The sequence below is a fragment of the Sceloporus undulatus genome, chromosome 5 (genome assembly GCF_019175285.1).
Source record: "Sceloporus undulatus isolate JIND9_A2432 ecotype Alabama chromosome 5, SceUnd_v1.1, whole genome shotgun sequence".
NCBI classification, from domain to species: Eukaryota; Metazoa; Chordata; class Lepidosauria; order Squamata; family Phrynosomatidae; genus Sceloporus; species Sceloporus undulatus.
Genome location: NC_056526.1, coordinates 107,326,914 through 107,346,519, shown reverse-complemented (window position 1 = coordinate 107,346,519; position 19,606 = coordinate 107,326,914). Strand labels below are relative to the sequence as shown.

The 19,606-nt window shown below is 40.3% G+C and overlaps 1 protein-coding gene across 4 annotated transcripts in view; it reads left to right on the top strand.

Annotated features, from left to right (window-relative positions):
* Window positions 1–19,380, top strand: part of PCLO (piccolo presynaptic cytomatrix protein) — a 293,541-nt gene extending 274,161 nt beyond the window's left edge. For all 4 annotated transcript variants that reach the window (XM_042469225.1, XM_042469224.1, XM_042469223.1 and 1 more), the window contains 3 exons: window positions 10,179–10,313; window positions 13,795–13,940; window positions 15,171–19,380. In XM_042469225.1, coding sequence (XP_042325159.1) covers window positions 10,179–10,313; window positions 13,795–13,940; window positions 15,171–15,311 — 422 coding nt within the window. In that variant the 3' untranslated portion in view covers window positions 15,312–19,380. The remainder of the gene's footprint in view (window positions 1–10,178; window positions 10,314–13,794; window positions 13,941–15,170) is intronic.
* The last annotated feature ends 226 nt before the right edge of the window (window positions 19,381–19,606 follow it).

Below are 19,606 nucleotides of genomic sequence, written 5' to 3'. Positions count from 1 at the left end.
CAGAACTCTGTTCCTGCTGCTTTCAACAGCAGAATGTAGTACAGCCTTGGTACCCACTGGTGCTTGGTTCCAGGTCCCCCCAAAATCCATGGAGGCTCAAGTCCCACTAAATACAATGATGTAGTAAAATGGTGTCCTTTATATAAAATAACAAAATCCAAGTTTGCTTTTTTGGAATAGACATAATATTTTCAGCCGTTACATTTTGCTGCTTCTTCTTGTGCCGGCAAAAAAACCTAGGTTGGGGCATGGCATGCAGTTGCCACGGCCCCAACCCAGCATTCAAAAGGGCTGCATCAAGCCACCCCTTCAGGTCCATCTCTTTCAGCCCTTCATTAGCTAAGAAAACACACACACAAAGTCTTAGGATAGTTATTTCCACTCAGAGGAATGGGTTGATGCACTTCATTTAAATACATCAAATACACTGATACTAGAAAGAAGGTAACAGAGGATCAGTACTGTACTCACCAACAAGCTGGAAGAACAGATCATGAGGTTTAGCCACTAAAAGAATATATTCAACATGTCTTCCCTTGGTGGGTGAAATGAGCCACATACAAGAGTAACCCTTGGACTTAACATCTTTAATATATTAGTGCTGTTAAAAGAAAATAACTGAATATCATAGGAAACATTAAAATAAAATTTTCCCTATAGGTGCACATTTTTGTTTAAAATCCTGTCTCTTCTTTCTTTCTTTCTTTCCTTCTTTTTGTGTGTGCATAAATATATTAAAAACAAGTTCACATATGGCTCACAGTGTAACTGAATGCTCTAAATTTGGAACTGCTATATAGCTCTCAGGCAGCTGTGACTATTAAGTGTGAGAGCATACATTTGGATAGACTAAAACACCTATATATTTCAAAAAATTTGCTTGTTTTCCCACCTCTCCCTAGCTGGAAAACCTTAAGGGATTTATGTGATTCATAATAGATAACAGTGCAGAGGAGAAAAGCTCTCAATGCTAGGAGTGCGCTGAGCTTTGCAAAGAATTGCAATATGTTTTAAAGGAAAAAAATTTGAAGACGAACCAATACTAGTGAAATATCAACTGTCTGTTATTGGGCAAGCACAGTGTGTATTTTTTAAATCAGAAAATCAAATCCTTTTGGAACAATTGCTAGACAGCAATTATTTTTCTCATCTAGTTCCCTCCCTCCCCGTGCATAATTATTTCTTTTAATTCTGAAAACATTTTTAAAATTATAAACAAGATTATTCCTTTCATTTTTGAGCTGCAGTAACACACATACTAAGCAGGGGTTCAGCTGCATAGACACAAAAACCCACAAACAGCATGGAACATTGGCTGGCATTCTGTTCAGTATCTAAGATGTTGTAAGCCAGATGTACAGCATTACAAATACTGAAATTGACCACAAATGCCAGCCAAAATCAATCTTAGAAGACAGGTAGCTGCACCAACCAAAGGAGTTATGAGGTGCAGGAGAATGGAGTACTGAACAATGACATGTCCAGCTCCATTCTATTACAAGGTGCAGTATGATAAGCAGTTACAACAAGACCTAACAAGGATTGTTGCTGCTACTTTTCACACCACATCTCATTGACAGGAGCAGCTAAATTATCAACAGCCTTGCCCACTTACAAATTCAGGACCCTAGCGTCCTTGACTGAATTTGTACACCTGTAATGGTGTCCTCCTCATTTCCTACTGCCGAGCATTATTGTCTTTTCTAATGAGTCATGCCATCTCACGTTTCCATACTTCGCAAAAAAAAAAATAACATTCTTGCACACATATCCCTAAGTAACATATTTCAGTTCAGATCAACTTTATTACAGTCACAGACCAGCACAACTAACATATTAAAAGTAACATTGGCTTTGTCCAGATGGGTCATTTTGTACGTACTCCATATGTACTAGGGTTGCCTGGGGGTGTCTCTTTTAAACACCCGCAACCCTAGTACGTACGGAGTACGTACAAAATGGCAGCACCCTGTTCACATGGGTGCCGCCATTTTGATGTAACAGCTGCATCATGTCCAAACGGCGCAGCGCGGCCATTATGTCTTGGTGGCACTGAAGGGTGCTTGTGGCGCCCTTTCAGCAGTGCTAGAAGGAGCTCTGTTTTGGAGCTCCTTCTGCAGTGCATATCGCTGGCGCGGCCTTTAAATGGCCACTCCAGCGATACAGATAGAAAGGGGCCAAGTGGCCCCTTTCTCTCTGTCCCCACCGCTGTTGGGGTGTCCTTGGAGCATGAAGCCCCAAGGACACCCCTTTTCAGGCCGCAGGGAAGCAGCCTTTTGCCACTTCCCCAAGGCCAGGAAAAGCAGCGGATCTGGGCCTCCGGGGCTGCTGCTGTGGCAGCTCAGGACCCAATCCGTCGGGGAAAGGGGTGGGTGCAGGCCGCCCTAAAGGGGTGGTCTGTACAACAATATTGTTAGCTATCATTACACACTGTTTGCAAAATCTCTATGTACAGGTGCGTGCCACAGTGTGTTTACACTACTTGGATGAAATTTACACTTGTGGGGTTTTCAGGAATATAGAATCCTCTGGTTGTTTTTCTTTAGATGTTTGCCTCAATTACAAAAATACAATAACGAGACAGCCATCATGCCCTTTTGCAAACAAGTGAAATACCATATTAAGGGCCCATACAGACAGGCCATAATAAAGTTACTTCAGGACACTTTGGAGGTATGCTGTTTAAATGATGCATGCATCCTAAGAGTCCGAAGGCCACACAAAATACATGCTCCAGTCCTAAGGACTGGACCACAGCTTTGGCACAGCTTCTGGCCTCTTAGGATGCATGCATCATTTAAAATAACATACCTCCAGCTTTATTTTGGCCTGTTCGGGCCCGTAGTCAACTATAAGTCAACCTCATGTAAAAGTCATGATCAGGTTTTGGGGCCAAAATTATGGATTTTGCCATGACCTGTGGATAGGTTCCTTCAGTGTATGTATGGGTGCGTATGGCAAGAGAGACTCACATCAAGGCTTTTCTTCATCATTTCAGCTTTCGTTTCACCCAGATGGGATGGAAGAGGGACTCTTAAACAAACAGCAATATCAATCAATCACCCAGGACTATTTCTGCTTGGCTGTTTCTTGCTAAATTTCTCTCCGCACTGCATGGGGAAATCTGAAAGAGCTGTTATCACGTTTCCATAATGACCCCTAAATAAGTTGACCTGGGATTTTTGGGTCAATTTTTGGGCGTAAATTTTTTGACTTAGAGATGAGTATATATGGTATATTTTTCATACCCTATTTGAAACAAGCCCACAGGACAAATGAAAAGTAGTGGTGCCATTGTCTGCTGGATGTAAATAAAATGACAGTTCTAAAAGAAACCCAAGTTTTAAAAGGATATGCTGAACAAACAAACAAAAACAGCTATTTTTTAATAGTCTTAAAACTGGCTAAATAGAATATGGAGATTTATATGTGAATATATGAAGCCTAGTTTGTTGCATAGGAGAGCTCTTGTTCATTGAACAGCTGTGCAAAAGGGAGAATCTGGAATTCTACCCAACTGCTAGCAGATAATCTGAATAAAAGCAATGGTCTAGATTTGTTGGTTTCAACCGACAGAATGTGGAATACTATATAGCTCTGTATACTGACCTGTAAACATTGATCTAACGAATCACCCTGGATAGCTTTGTGTATCTCTGTTAGTTCCTTGGATTCCATCCTAGCAGAAAAGCAGGGTATAATTTCAATAAATAAATAAATAAAAGCAGCCAATAAGAAAAACAGGAGTGTTTAGTTAATGTTTCCATTTAATGTACAGATCTTTAAATACACGAAAAACAAGCAAAATTTTGCTATTAATTTTTTGAGGCTATAAAAAAATCAGTAAAATTAAAAATTTTGATAGAACCTTAGCAAACTTAAAAGGCTTGGTCGTGGAACAGTAAAAATATATTCCGTGGATTAATCCAAGATGCACACTGAAGCTATCTTTTGTAGCATGACGGTTTGTCTGAGCTGCAATTAAGAATCATGAAACTATGTGTATTGCCATATTACTTTGCTCCACCAGGTGGACAAAGAGAAGATTGCATTTACATTTTGCAATTCTTCTAGGTGAAATTTCTGAGACAGAAGCATTGAATACCCTAAAGGCACAAGATCCTGCCTGATATTGGAAGCTAAGCAGGGTCAGCCTGATTTAGTACTTGAATGGGTGGCCATCAACAAATACCAAGTGCTGTAGGCTACATTTCAGAGGAAGGTACTGACAAAGCCACTTCTGACTATTATTTGCCTTTAAAAACCCTGTGAAATGCATAGGGTCATCATTCATCAACAGGTGGCTTGAAAACACAGACACACACAACCTTGCAAATGCAACAGTAGTTTTTCAGTTGCGTACACCTGTGTTGCCACTTACACATAGAGATACAAAAAAAAAAAATACTGAGTTTGCATTTTGCTTCAGGGACTATTCATTTGTACCTCCTAAGACAGGCAAAAGGTCAGAGCGCACCTTGTTTCAGAAATTCACAAACTCTCAAGGTTTGCAATGTATTTCTGTTGCTAAAGATCATAAAACCAGGCATTCATTTGGAAAAAAAAACTGCACAATTAAAAGAGCATATATTAAAAAAGTGATTGGGCCCAGATACAGGGAAAAGCCAGCAGACCTCTCAGCATACATGTTTTACTGAAATTGTCTAATGTTATGTCTTTGATTAAGTTGGTTGGTTTATTCATTTCTATTGCATCATATAAGCCTACTAGCCATTCTTCTTGAGTTGAGACACTCCCCTCCTTCTCTTTACTGACATATCTAATTCTAACTATTGTAATCATACAGTATATGATTTTACCAAACAGAATCTGAAATCTGAATTTATCATTTGAAAAGAGAAATGAAATTAACTAATTAGGAACAACTAGCTAATTTCTTCCAGTTTTCATCAAATATGCCCAACAGGTAAAATTCTGATTTCATGTGCATCTCTATTTGCAAAATGTTGGTTATTGCATTTGATGTTGGTTATTGTATTTGACTCCAATACTTCTGTTACCCAAAATGCTGGAGGGCACCCACAGATTAATATGCTTTAGGGGAATTTTAATAGCTCAAATTATGTTTTGGCCAAGGCAAAATCGACCTTGGGATCTTAACCCTATTTATACTGGTTCTAAATCACACAGAACTCCAGAGGCAATTCCAAATAGGTTTTTGTTGTTTTGTTAACAGAATAATCAACAAACAAGCACACATACACACACACACACACAAGCACTAGCAAAGCAAAGATGGGAGAAGACAAATAGTGGGTGCCTTGCTAACGGTGATACATTACCGATTTTGACATGTACTGATTTTAAGATCTAAGGGAATCCAGTATGGGGAGGACTCAATAGCTGCCGAGGCAAGTGGGGTAGCTAGCTATTGAGGTGCCAAGTCAAACTGACAGTGTGTCTACCTGTTTACAACTAGACCAAATTGCTAGTGTGCAGGCAGTGGCATACGTACCCAAAATCATGCCCCAGGTCAGAAATCAAGGACTGAATGGATTAAATTCCTGCTCATTGGTTTTCCATGTGGATAGGAATGTTCAGGAGCTGTAGTAAACGATCAGGTGATTGGTATGAATAGCTCATACACAGGAAAACCCCTTGCTGCTGAAGAAGTGTCCTTTGTCTATGTATGCACAGTCACCTTCTTTGACCATGATCCAATCAACACCCTCCATAAACAAAAGGAATTATGGTTATGCCTTGGGTGATTTAATCATAATGGGTGCCCTTGCTTCCTCTCTTGTTAGAGTCAACCAGATTTCCAAATATGGTACGGCCGGGTTTCTGCCTTGGGGTCGCCTTTCCAAGTCACTCACCACTCGCTCACTCACCCCAGTGTCCCTTTTACTTTAAGATTGATATAAAATATGAGGCCTACTTCTCTGTTCTGGGACATGACCACAAACAGTGATAGAGTGAAAGCAATGTTTTTTTGTCTAAGTGAGAGCTTCTTAGTGTTGGAATTCCCAGCACTAGGCTTAATCAAGACGGGAGTAATGATGCCAGACCAGTCACTGAGTTACATGAGTTTTTCTCACAATAAGCTTATTTCATTATTTTAAAAAAATTTTTTTGTGTGTGTGTGTGTGTGTGTGTGTGTGTGTGTGTGTGTAGTGAGCCACCTTGGGTCCCAACTTGGGAGAAAGGTGGGATAAAAATAAAGAAATAAATAATAATAAATAAATAAGCTCCAAGATCTGTCCTCAACTGGTAATGGTGATTGCGACTCTGGAGACCTGGGTTTGAATCCTGGCTCAGCCATGTAAGCCTCTGGGTGACCTTAGGCAAGTCACACTCTCCCAGCCTCAGAGGATGGCAATGGCAACCCTCCTCTGAAGAGACTTGCCAAGAAAACCCCATGAAATAGGTCCCATTGTGAGAGAAAGGTAGGATACAAATCCTTTAAATAAAATAATTGGATTGCCTTAGGGTCGCCATTAGTCAGAAATGACTTGATGGCACACAACAACAACAACAGAGTAATTAAATCATCTAAAAAGAGAAAAGAAAATTAACAAGTTATCAACAGCTAGCTACTTAGAATTCAACCCCCAGATCTGTTTCAAAATCCACACTGAAGAAAAGAATAACTTGAAGTGACCCAGAGAAAAAGAAGGAGTAAACCATATACCCAGTATTGCTTTTGTTTACAAAAGCTGCTAGATTGACCTGGAGTCTAGTATAGTAAATCACCATAATTCAAAGGCATGACTCTGCTCAAGTTTGCTTTATGGCATCATTGAGGAAGGTAATAGAAGCAATTGATTTTGGCTGGTATGAGCATGCAATTTGCTTGAAATATTATTTAAACATTGCAATCATATGTCACCAGAATTTTTTCAAGGAATTATGAAAATGTTTTCTTTGTATTTGCCAACTAATGCCTAAAAAATGATGAGCTACAAGACAGCAATTTGTTTGTTGTTTTTTTTTTAAATCACTTAAATAATTTATATGATTTACCTTCAAAATTCCATCTGAAAACTTGCCTTTCTGTGGAATGATGTACAACATTGGAGCCAGAGTACAGAATAAAGTTTGAAGAATAATAAAAGACTACATGAAAACATCATTCTTCAATAAGAGGAAAGGGGAGACATGCAGACCCCAGCACACAAATGTAGTTTCATGCTTCTTGATTCCCTTCCAGAGAAGAAAAATTAATCTGGACCCATTACAAAACAAGACAACATACATTCCTAATAAATAATAAATAATGGACAAAATGCTGTAGGGTAGTTACAAATCCCATTGTGGGAGAAAGGCGGGATATAAATCCTTGAAATAAAATAAAATAAAATAAAAATGTGTAAGCACTGTAGTTACAAATGTGTGTGCACAGACAAGAAGCAGCTGGTTGACAGTCCCACCCCAAAACCTCCTGGAAGCCATCTCTGGTATGATGGGGAATTGCAACAAGGGTTATGCTTATGCCTGTCACACCAGAAATCACTTGTATGAGAGGATGGGAATAGTAGTCAGTACCTTCCTGAGCAAGTTGATCCCAGGGTCTTCTGCCCAGTAAACTAGGGGGCATGTGGGGATCATAATATTTAGCTGATATGTGTGTAGGGTGCATCTATATCAGGGGGGCAATGAGGTAGAAAGGGGGCAGTAGGGGGGGCAGTGAGGGGAAATGGAGTGTGACAGGAGGCCCTTCAGTCAATGTATTGGTGTGCAGGAAAGACAAGGGGAACCAGCGGCCTTTAGGACCATGATGGGTATGGGGATTACATTAAACTTCTTTTCAGGGTCCCCAGAAAACCACCACACAGCCTTGCTGATCATTCTGAGTGCTGGTGTCTCCCGCTCTTTGCCTGCCCATGTGAATTCACTCCCTTACCAGTGTCTTTTGCTAATAACGGTAATTGGGAAACTTGTGCGAAGCTTGGGCACAGGCATTGCTTCTGTGGCTCAGAGTGGCATCATTTTGGGACAGACTGGAGGGAAAAGTTAGAGCAGGACAGAAGTGGCAGTAAAAAGGACCTTTCAAATTTGGGACAGTGCTGAAGCTTTGTGAGCTTTGCTAGGACTTGGCTAGCTGGCTGGAGTTGCATTGCTGCTGCTCCTTTCTTTCATCAGACAGGCTGAGAGAAGAGGTAGCAGAAGAAACCTTTGTGTGTGTGTGGGAAAGTGGAAAACATGTCTCTGGGGAAGGAGTATCTGTGCTCGATTCTTGGAAAGAGGCCTTTGCCTTGGAAGGGTGTAGTTAAAATCTCTCCCTTTCCCAGTCCACACCAGTCTCCAGTCCAGAGCATGTGGACTGATGAAGCATTGACAGTCCCTCCTCTCTAGAAGAGTCCTTCCTCTAACTTCATCTGCTCATTCTGTGAGCAGCAATCAAACAGCTGCCTGAGCAGCAACCAAAAGGCCTCTTGTCCACGTTGGCCATTGCTGCAAGTCTGGCATGGGCAAGAGGCTTCTTGGTTGCTGCTCAGCCAGCTTCCCAGTTGCTGCCCCCAGGATGATAGGACACAAAGGGAGCAGTGACTGAGCAGCCAGTCAAACAGCAACCAAGAAGCCTCCCACTTCCTGCCATGGTGAGGCAGAAAAGCCAGGGTTTTGCAGATGCAAAAAGGAGTGGCTTTTTGCTGGCAAAAAGGCAGCTTGGGTCCATGTCATGCAGTTGCTGCGGCCCCAAACTGGCTTTGTCAGGGTGGCTTCAAGCCGCCCCTTCAGACAGTCTGTTTCATCCCTAAATACACTTTGTCTTTTATTTTCTGTGAAATTTCTAATTTTGTATGCCCACTAATTACATAATTTGTTTCTGTTCATGATAAATCTCAAAAATATAAATGGCATACCTCAGGGCCTCAATACCCCAAAAGCACCAGATTCTGTCTCATTTTGGAAGCTCTACCAACAAATACCAGGTGCTTGTATTTCTAGGGAATGAACCCAAGATGCAGACTGAAGATATATTTTGTAGTTTGATGGGCTGCCATAGCTGCAATTAAGAATCATGATACTGTGTGCATTGTCATGTTACTTTGCTCCCTCAAGTGGACATAGAGAGGATTGCTTTAAGATTTACACTACTTCAAGGTGAAATTTCCAAGACAGTAACCTTGAATACCCTAAATGCATCAGATCCTGTTTGATCTTGGAAACTGAATAGGGTCAACCTTAGTAACTACTTGGATGAGAGACTGCCAATGAATTCCAAGTGCTGTGGGCTATATTTCAGAGAAAGGAACTGGCAAAACTATTTCTGAGTCTTCCTTGTCTGAGAGAATTCTATGAAATCCATGTTGTCATCATAAATTCATAGGCAACTTTAAGGCACACACACACATACATATCTTTCAACTATCCTGATTTGGCAAGGGCAGTCCTGATTAATCCTCGGACATCCCACATTTTCAGCTGCTTTTAAAATATCCCAATTTCTCTCTCTTTCTCCCACTTTCCCTTTGTCCCAGATTTACTTCCATTGTTGCAAACTGAGTTCAAAGAGTTAGCCCTTTTGATAATTTCTTTAAAGTTTAAGACCCAGAGTAGGTTTGCCCTCCCACTGGCATGGGAACCACCCACCATCATTGGTGACAGCCATTTCCATGTGTTGCCATTCCAATTAGCAGAAGTTCTGCCTTTCCACACCTAACATTTCCCACCCACAGCAAGCAGTGTGAGGGTCATTTCTGTATGAGTGCTATATGTATGCACAGAGGAGTGAACAATACAGTGATGTGCAAAAAGCCAATGGTGGTGGTTTTCCAATGCAGTCAGCTCTCCACCAGGAGAGAGGATTCCAGCTGGATGCAACAGAGCCAAGGATTCTGTCCTACGGTTCAAGCAACTGTATTATTCATCCCCACATCTTTGCAGCACCAATCTTCACCATTAGGTCAGATGGGGGACCTTTATCAGTGAAGAAAACTACCTTTCAGTCAGTTGGACATGGTGCTCTAAAGTTCGCCCTAATATTATTATGAGCCACATCTGTGCTGAGTTCTATATAATGCATATAAGTGGACACTGATGAGTAGCTAATAGCACATTTGAGTTTGTTTGTTTTTATTGGAACTACTAAATATGCTATGAAAATACCGTGTTTGCCTAATGTTCCAATTATGCAATAATACAAAATAGTACAGTTTTTTTTCTCTCTCACTGTAGCTGATTTCAATGTTTTTCCTCCCTTTCCTCTTTAACAGGTAAAACCCAGGTGATGGGAGAAATCAAGATTGCCTTAAAGAAGGAAATGAAGACAGATGGAGAACAGCTAATTGTGGAGATCCTTCAATGCAGGAATATCACCTACAAATTTAAATCACCAGATCACTTACCTGGTATCAATCATACCATCTTTTAAATGGTTTTTAATTGGCTTGGTCATGTTATGTTAATGATATGATTAACTGTTATGTCACGAGGAAACACTCCCCTCTCCAACTACAATATCAATGAATATCTAATGCAAAACAACATTAGGAAAAATGTTTCCTTTGGCCCCAGAGTAGTGTTCTTTATGTGAGGGGACTAAATGTGAACTATTTTGAGAGCTCATGCATAACTGAAACCCTGTTTATGTGTTCCTTAGGGGTTAAACTATAGATATGAGATTGTGGGGTCATGTTAATCCTGCTTCTGTCCACCATCAGTCTGCATATATGGAGGACAACTTTGTGAATAGGAGTCTCCTCTGCCTATACAGAAACACCACATAATGAGGAACCTTGCTTTTCCAGGTTTTCCAGTTGCATACAGGGGTTCCACATGTAAAGAAAGCTCTCCATTGAGGAGGTTGCTGTCCACATGTGCAGAAGAACAGTGAAGGCATGGGTCTGGCATGCTTTTGCTCCACATATATTCAGTAACCCCTAATAAACAGCTGACTAGCACTAAAAGCAACCGCCTAGCACAGGAGCAGACCAGGGGCTGTTGGCTATTTTTAGGGGTACACTTAGGGTTGCCAGATGTTCATTATTAAAGGGATGTCCCTTATCTGAGGGCTCAAAATCTTTGCTAGAATCCTATCTGACCCTTTATTTAACACAGCTTTGCATATAGTTATCTAAAGTGCTAAAAAACCAGGTTACTGAATTGTAAGATGTATAATGGCACACTGGCAAGAGTGCCTGATGCTCACTGAGCACAATGCAATGCACATCAGGACTAATGTGATGTGAGTCAGAACAGATAAACACTGGTTCGGTTGTGCATTGGTTCCACTGTACATCATGCATTTTGTTGACTCTGCTATGAATGGACCAGATGTGGATGCTACACAACTGCACAATTCTAATTCCCACAGATGTAAGTCCATTTAGGAAGACACAATGCCCCAGCCAGATTCCAGTCCTTGACACTTATAGGGCTTGTAGGGGTCCTTTATTATACATGATAGTCCTCATTTCAGGCTTGCAAAACATATCTTTTTATATAGACTGAATGGGATGACAAAAATCCAGTATTTAGGGATATGTGCCTTTTGAGAAAAGATGAGGCAAAGTTGCAGAAGCAAGTGAGTATGTCTGGAGCTCACAATTAATACAAATAATTATGAAATAATTAAAATGCATTAGGACTGTTGATTATGCCAAAAATGAAACCACATATGAATTTTGGTAAAGACAGAAAATTAATTGTCAGCCCTGCATGTCATGAACTTTTAATGTTCTTTACTGATGCTTTGAATACCTGGCAATCCTAGGTACACCCAAAAATGTAAGATGTGACTATGACATAAACATATTTAGACATACCAGACAAATTCATCAGAAGACTAAGAGGAGTTTCTTCTTGAAGCAATACATAACATAAAGCTATCTTGGGATTAGACACATTCATTGAGGAAGAAGCTATCAGTGCTAAATATTGGCTCCATTATCAGAGGCATCACATCTCTTTATATTAATCACTATAGAAAAGCAAGAGGTGAGAGCTGTTGTGCTCATGTACCAGTTGTGACCTTCCCATAGGCATTTGACAGGTCACTTGGAGGAAAGAATTCTGTACTAGATAGGCTTTGGTCTGATGCAGCATGGCTCTTATGTCCTCATGTTGTTAGACAGACACAATTGAAGGGGCACCTACTGTGGCAAAATCATCCCACAGGCCTGGGTATGTCTATAGCTTCTGGCATGGCAGGCTCTCTATGTGCACAGGAATTTTTGCAGTATCACAGTGGAGTTAGCCATGCTTGAAGAAAGTCTGCCGAGTATTTTATGCTGCTCCCTGCAAAATCAACATTCCACAAGAATTGAGAGAAACCCTAAAATCCTTTGCTGTGGGATAAGGAGTTTTGCAAAGTACTCTCACTGTGGCTTTGAGAACAAAAAACAATGCAAAGTCCTTTAAGGTAAGTCTTATTGGGCTGATTTTTTTTTTATTGGCATACTGTGAGTCTAGTCCAGATTGTACGCCAAACTTTAAATGAGATTTATCAATTCCACATCTGAAATAAACCCTTTACAGCACAGACTAAAACCTGAGTGGATTCACCTCCCATTTATTTGTGAGCCACTGGTCTCCACTCACCTATAGAATATATAGGAAGCAGTGTTCCTATATAATAACCCAGCTGGTTGGGTTTTTGTTTTGTTTTGTTTGTGTCTTAGCTTCAGTTTATTTCCAGCTTATGTCAACATCTAACACCATAGGGTTTTCTTGGCAAGATTTGTTGGTCATGATCCTCTTCCAAGGCTGAAAGAGTATGACTTGCCCAAGACCACTCAGCTGGTATCCATAGCTGAGTGGGGATTTGAACAATGGGGTCCAATGGATCATTCCCACTTGGGGTATAATCTGTGTTCCAATCTGGCTCCTCTCCACTTTCTGAACAATTCCCAAAAGGTCCCTTATTCTCATTATGAAAAAGGACGTTTTGTAGAATCGCTTTTTTTTCTGGGAACGCTTGTCATTCCCATTAGATGGAGCCAGGGAAGGTGGCAGCCCTTCAGCATGTGGCTCACTACTTTGGGAACTACTTTGGAAGGCTGCAGCCCCGATCGGACCCTCTCTTCCTTCCTTCCTTCCTTCCTGCTTACCTTCCTTCTTTCCTTCCCGCTGCTGCCACTTGCCCAACACTGGCAGTGCTTCTGGTGCTGCTGCTGTGCCGCTACCATTTGCCCGGTGCTGGTGGAAACAGCAGCAAAGCTGGAAACCGCCCCCCAGAACCGGGCAAACAGTGGCAGCTTTCCCCTTTAATGGGAGCTGCTGCCTCTAAAAAAAAAACCCACTTCCAAACTAGTGTCCAAAACCCCAGGTTATTTGTGTTTGCCCCGCTTCTTTCCTCCTGGAATCGAGCCAATGAGGATCAGAAGCAGTTTCAAATGGGAACGAGGGTCGTTTGCCCCAAATCCCACTTCAGAGCAAACTGCAATAGGAATGACCCCCTAGAGTCCTAGTACAACACTGAAACCATTACACCATGTTTACTTTCTCCTATTCCTTGAAAAATAAGACACTACAGGGGCACTACCACTGGGGAGGGCTCAGCATTCATTGATCTCAAAATTCAAATTGTAAAGTCACAGTACCTCCCAAACATTAAAGTTCTCCAGGCCAAGTCCATAAGATTTATAAACAATTTCACCCAATAAATTCTGTGTAGGAATCAGGGCAGATTTTATGTTCATGGGTGTTGTAAAAAATTCAAACTACTGCATTAACTCTGCTGGAATGATCTCAGACTCATAAAGAGAACAGGAGAAAGGGGAATTCCCCTTGATTCTTAAGCATTCATAAACCAATTTAATGCTAAATTAGTTAGCAGTAAAGTCTCCTAATGGGATTCTTTATGACAGGCTGAATTCTCTGTTTCAATAGATCTGTATGTGAAGCTGTATGTTGTCAATCTTGCAACACAAAAGAGAGTGATCAAGAAGAAAACAAGAGTGTGCAGGCATGACCGAGAACCTTCATTCAATGAAACGTTTAGATTCAGTTTGAGCCCCACAGGACATTCTCTCCAGGTAATCTGTTATTTTAAAGCAAATTGAATATTATGTTTTCACTTCTTTTACTTGAGACCAAACAAGATAGCCAAGCCACCTGAGCCAACACTAGACCAGCTGAAGCTGTGTTCAATCCTAACCCCTCTTATTTTAGGAATGCTGGAAATAATTTAGGACTACATCTACAAAGACCTAACTTTATGATGATATTATGGATTCATTGTAGTAGGAAGAGATTAGGATTTGGCAAAATACGTTTTTTGTTGGCAGCTGAGAGTTGTACCTCCTAATCTTCTCTCCCACCAACTAGCACACCTTGAATCAAGATTACATTCCCAACTTTTGAGGGCAAAATTAGATCTCATAGAAGGCATTGGCTGAGACTCTGCATCATCAGTCATAACTGACATCAAAGGGTCAGTGAATGCTAAAACAGCTGACATTCAGGATTAGATCCTAGTTGAATGTGCTGACCTGACATATATTACAGAGACCTGGTTGGATGAGGCAGTGGAGAGGTGATTACTTCAACGTTGCCTTCCAGGATTCTTTGTACAGCTGCAGGCAAGACCTAGGGGGTGAGGAGGGGGAGTTCAGTAGTCTATCTGGATAATATCCCCTTGACCAGATGGCCTATCCTCCAGACTACAGGGTTTGAGTGTGTTTACTTGAAGGTGGGTAGCTGGGACAGAATAGGGATTCTGCTGGTGTACCACCCGCCCCACTGCTCAACAGTGTCCTTTCCTGAGCTAACTGGAGTGGCTGAGCATAGAATTGGAGACTCTGTGGCTTATACTGCTGGAGGACGTCAACATCTATGCTGAGGCTACCCTGTTTAGAGTAGCGCAGGATTTTATGTCTGCCAGGACAACTATGGGTGTATCCTAAATGATATCAGGCCCCACTCATGTGGCTAGATACACTCTATGCATTGTTTTCTCTACAGAAATTTCTGTACAGGTGGTGATCTGGGAAAGGAGAAACTTTCTATTGTTCTGTTGTCATGGACAAATCACTTCTTGGCCTGGTTTATAATTGCTAGGACTCAGAGCCTCTGCAGGGATTGGGGACTGGAATCCAGATGGATTTCTGATGGGTCTTGGGATGTTTTGGCACAGGGACATCAGGGGGAGGCCCTGCACTCTACAATAACACCTCAGATGCCATGATTCTTACCGTCTACCCTCTACTCATCCAGATCTTTCTAGCATAAAGCAAATATTTATCACAACATCTCTTCTTTTTCAGATTCTCCTCGTTTCTAATGGGGGAAAGTTTATGAAGAAGACCTTGATTGGTGAGGCATATATCTGGCTTGACAAAGTGGACCTCAGGAAAAGAATAGTAAACTGGCACAAACTTTTGGTCAGCTCAACACAAACACATTGAGCAAAGGTGTCATCTTTGGGCACTGAGCATTTGAAGAGTCTGCTTGCGTGATTCCAAGACTCTACTTTGATGTTGTGTTTAGTTAGGCTTTCAGAATACGAAGTATAGGGTGAAAACAAGTTCTGGGCTACTTAGCACACTTTCATGAGGGCTAGTCAACATGTTTTGCTGTGTTTAAAAAACACAGCAAAGACAAAACAACAACCACTCTAGGCTCAGAGTCTACTGAAGATGAAAACTGACCTGAGGGCTCTGTGATGTTAGAATCCTTGGGGTGATGAAGCAAAAGAAGAGCATCCATGCACTTGAGGGCAGGCGTTGATGGAGACAATTGGGCTGCAGCTAGAGGCAGAGTCTATGGGAGAGTAATCTGATTCTTGGTGCAATCAGAAAGGAGATCATTTTATGCAAAAGCACCTAAGGTGACTGCCTTTCCAGTTCTCACTCAAGTGTGTTCTGCATCTCTGACTATTTGCTGTTGTGAGAGGGTGCCCCAGCAGGCAAATGGCAGGATAAATTGTTTTTTATTTTAAATGGTGGCAATTTCATTTTTTTCTTCCATAATTATATGCTTTGGAGAATATGTTCAGACAGAAAATCTCTGTGGTTCTCCACATTAGTTGAGACATGACGTGCAGAAAGCACAAGAATAATGGTCATTTTGGAAAGAGTAAAAGCATGGGGGGAGGTATTTGACAGCATATCATGAAAAGAAGAATGGCAAGGATTGTGTGGATGAAATTGCAGTTCAGCCTACTCTTTTTGAGTCAGTCGTTTACAAAAAATGGAGTTGATTCAAAGGGCTTTTAAGCACTGAGATGGATATTGTTGCCTCATTATCTGTCTTGCCTTTATAAACTTCGAGGTGTTGATGTTTCAAAATGTCTAGCATGAAGTGCTCCATGTGTTAGATCCACCGTGCTAATCTCTCCCTGCTCCTGTGGGGGTTCTAGGTCAATAAAAGCATTTTGTCATCTTGAAGAAATGACACACTGTATCTCACAGTATGTGTGATTGTGTATTACAGATGTCTCATATGCATCAAGTAGCATATATGTTCACAAGTGGTGTTCCACTAAGGAAATTGAAAAATATTGGAGGACGAACATCTGCAACATTGAACTGTAAAGCAAAATGTTGCTTATAAAATGTAGGGAAAAGATTTCTGACCCTGCATAATTTATTGTCATGGGCTAGAGACATTAAAAAATTAAGCTAAATTTATGGCTTCCTTGTGGACTAAGACAAAAATGGATACATCATAATTCCCCTTTGCTATGATAATTGGCTTTGTATTTCTATAATGGAAAATGGGCAAAATGTATGCCAAACCATTCCATGAAGCAAAACCACTATTAGCAAGTATCTATAGTAGATAACTGCAAGAAGAGCCTAAAGGTTGGTTTCAATTAAGGCAGTGTTGGCCTGCATAATTCTTTTCATAGGTGAGTTAAAGAAGCTTCTGAAATGTAGTAAATAAACTAATAAAGCTATGCATGAAGCTGGAGCCAGCCTGAACAACCTCTTATAATTATTTTAAGCAGTGAGCCCCTTGTCAACAGGGGAAAGAGGGGAAAGCCCCAAATCCAAAATATATGTTCCTGAAAGAAATGGTTTAAATAAAACTTTACGTTTCCACAAAGCAACACATTTCCAGGCAAGATAAAGCCAAGGTAGGGGCTCACTGATTCAATTTCACTTTCTAATACAGAATATATTTCTTTTTACCCCAGCTGTAAGATGTGTAATAACATGTGTAATGGGGAGGCAAAACATATGAGCACAGGATTAACTGGCATTCTTGCTCAGATTTCATCCACTTGTCTCCCAGTACAGGTATCCATTTCAGTCCAGTTCTTGGAAGCAATTGCATTGCCCTCCCTTAAAAATGCTGTGTCACTTGGAAATTGTCTGTTACTACCTATCACATCCACCATACCCAGAGGCAAATGAAAGGAAAGACATATTTCACCAGGTCTGAATCTGTATTTTCTGAAAAATCCAGTTTCAAGTTCCATTGTTAAGTGATTTTTTTTAATGGTGAGACATGCAACGGATGGCAATTTTATTTCAGCTAAGAATTATAAGGAAAGCTGTAATTCTTACAGTGATTGCCATGGAAATTTCAAACAGCAACAAGCACAAAGTAGAAAACTTACTACTAGCAAGCTGGTTGTTCTTAAATGATAAAGTTAGGCTGCTGTTGGAATGTCCTGTTGCGCGGATTGGGAAAGGCATTCACGGAAAAAAAAGACTGCTTCCCATTGTCAGCAGATGAGAATCTGCAATGCTTTGTGCATTTTCCTTAACTTATTATTTCTATGGTGGTTTCAACTTCCCCTCATTCATTACCTCTTTCAGCCACCAGGCATTGATTCCAAAGCTGGCCAACAGCATTCAGAGTCATTGGAATCAGATCACTGTAATGGACATGCTAAGTTGAATGTATGTTGATTGTAGGAATGTGAGCTTGTTAAGAAAGGCAGCTTCTGTGAGACATGGCATGTTCCCCCCAAGAGGATTAGAATCTCCATTCCTTTTATATTTATCATGTATCACAAAGTGGTGAAAGTCTAGTCCATCTGCTAAATCATGTTTACATCTGTGCGAAGACTAGAGATGCCTCCAAAGCGTGCCAAGTTTCCTTTGACCAAATGTCTGGGCTGTACTGGAATCATTCTATGCAATGATGAATCACATTTAAATGCAGTTTTCTTTTTATTAATGAAGGCAACAAAACCCTTCTTGTGGCAATTATTTTTTTAAAGAAAAAAAATCACATGGGGACTTAGGGTATTTAAGAAAATGTATAGATATTTCTGCCTTTTTGTGTTCCTCCTTGAAACACTTTTTTGTTTCTTCTGTTAAACAGAAGTGCTTACATATGGCAAGAACCTCTTAACTTGGGATGAATGAAAGTTACCCAGCTGTGGATTTCTTTGAAACTGTGGATTGTTGATGGCACAATGCGCTTTATTTAGAATGAATGAATATATATAATATATACACATATATATACATATATATATGGCAAGTTTGCTGAGCTGAAGATAAAACTTATATTGTACAAAAAGCCTTGTACAGTGGGGAAAGCTTGAAATATGAGCCAAAAGCACAGAATGTATGTGTATTGACAAATGACTGGTCATTTCTTTAAAGGGGTTGTTTCTCTTTCTCCGTTCTGCTGAATAACAGCCAGCTCTCACTTTATTTCCAAACAAGGTGAATGAGTTCCTGTGATGAATGTGGAACTATTTTGTTGTTATCATAATCCTTTAAAGGGATAGTATCCAGAAGCAATATAAATGCTTTACATTCTTTATTATATCCCACTTCCCACCCCTGACATTATGTCACTGTTGCTTTATGCCTTTCAGAAGAAGTAGGTACCTCACTGCAAGCACATGGGAGGCATTTCTGTTCACTTTACATCAGGACCTTTCCTTGTCAGCCAAGTTCCTTTTCTTGATGCCTGCTTGTTGGAACAATTTGATTGTTTAGGGCAAAGGGGTGGGGAGGGTGAGTAGTGTAGCTGGTAACCAGCTAACCTTACTTCTTTTTAATAGGATAAAGATGTAAAATGTAAACATCTCTTATATTATATGCTCAATATAGAATTATTTAATTCGCATTTAGTTTCCTGAAGATTTCATACAGATGTTAATAGTATATTTTTATCTTTTATTTGAATCATACCTGATGCTATATTAAGTGCTTTATTTTCGTCGGTACAGCATCTAATGTTCCACAGCTCACAAACTGTCAGCATATGTTCATACGTATATGTATATGCGAGGGGATAAAATGATCTGAATAATCACATTGTTTTTCAAGTGGTTAAAAACCTGAGAGGAAATTCAGTGTACAAATCCACTACCATTACATTCAGGGACTGTTCGTGCATTCACGGCCAGTTTGCCGATGTTGTTACTAGATTAAAATAAAATCTGGATACTCTCTCTTTAAACCATAAATTGCATTTTGATGGTTTCTGTATATGCTATGATTCATTGTTTTGACAAAAGAACACACTAATGAGTTTTAAATTATATGATATAAAATATGATTTATATATACACACACACACACACACACGTATGCTCTCTCTCTCTCTCTCTCTCTATATATATATATATATATATATATATATCTCAGAGAAAGTGATCTGAAGAACATTGTTTTCTTAATTTGTTCCTTTCTTGTAAATATGCATTTTTATATTGAGAAACAAAGATGAGTTTGGAATTTGAATCCCATCAGGAGTTCTAAGCATGTCAGTGTCAATACAAGTTGAC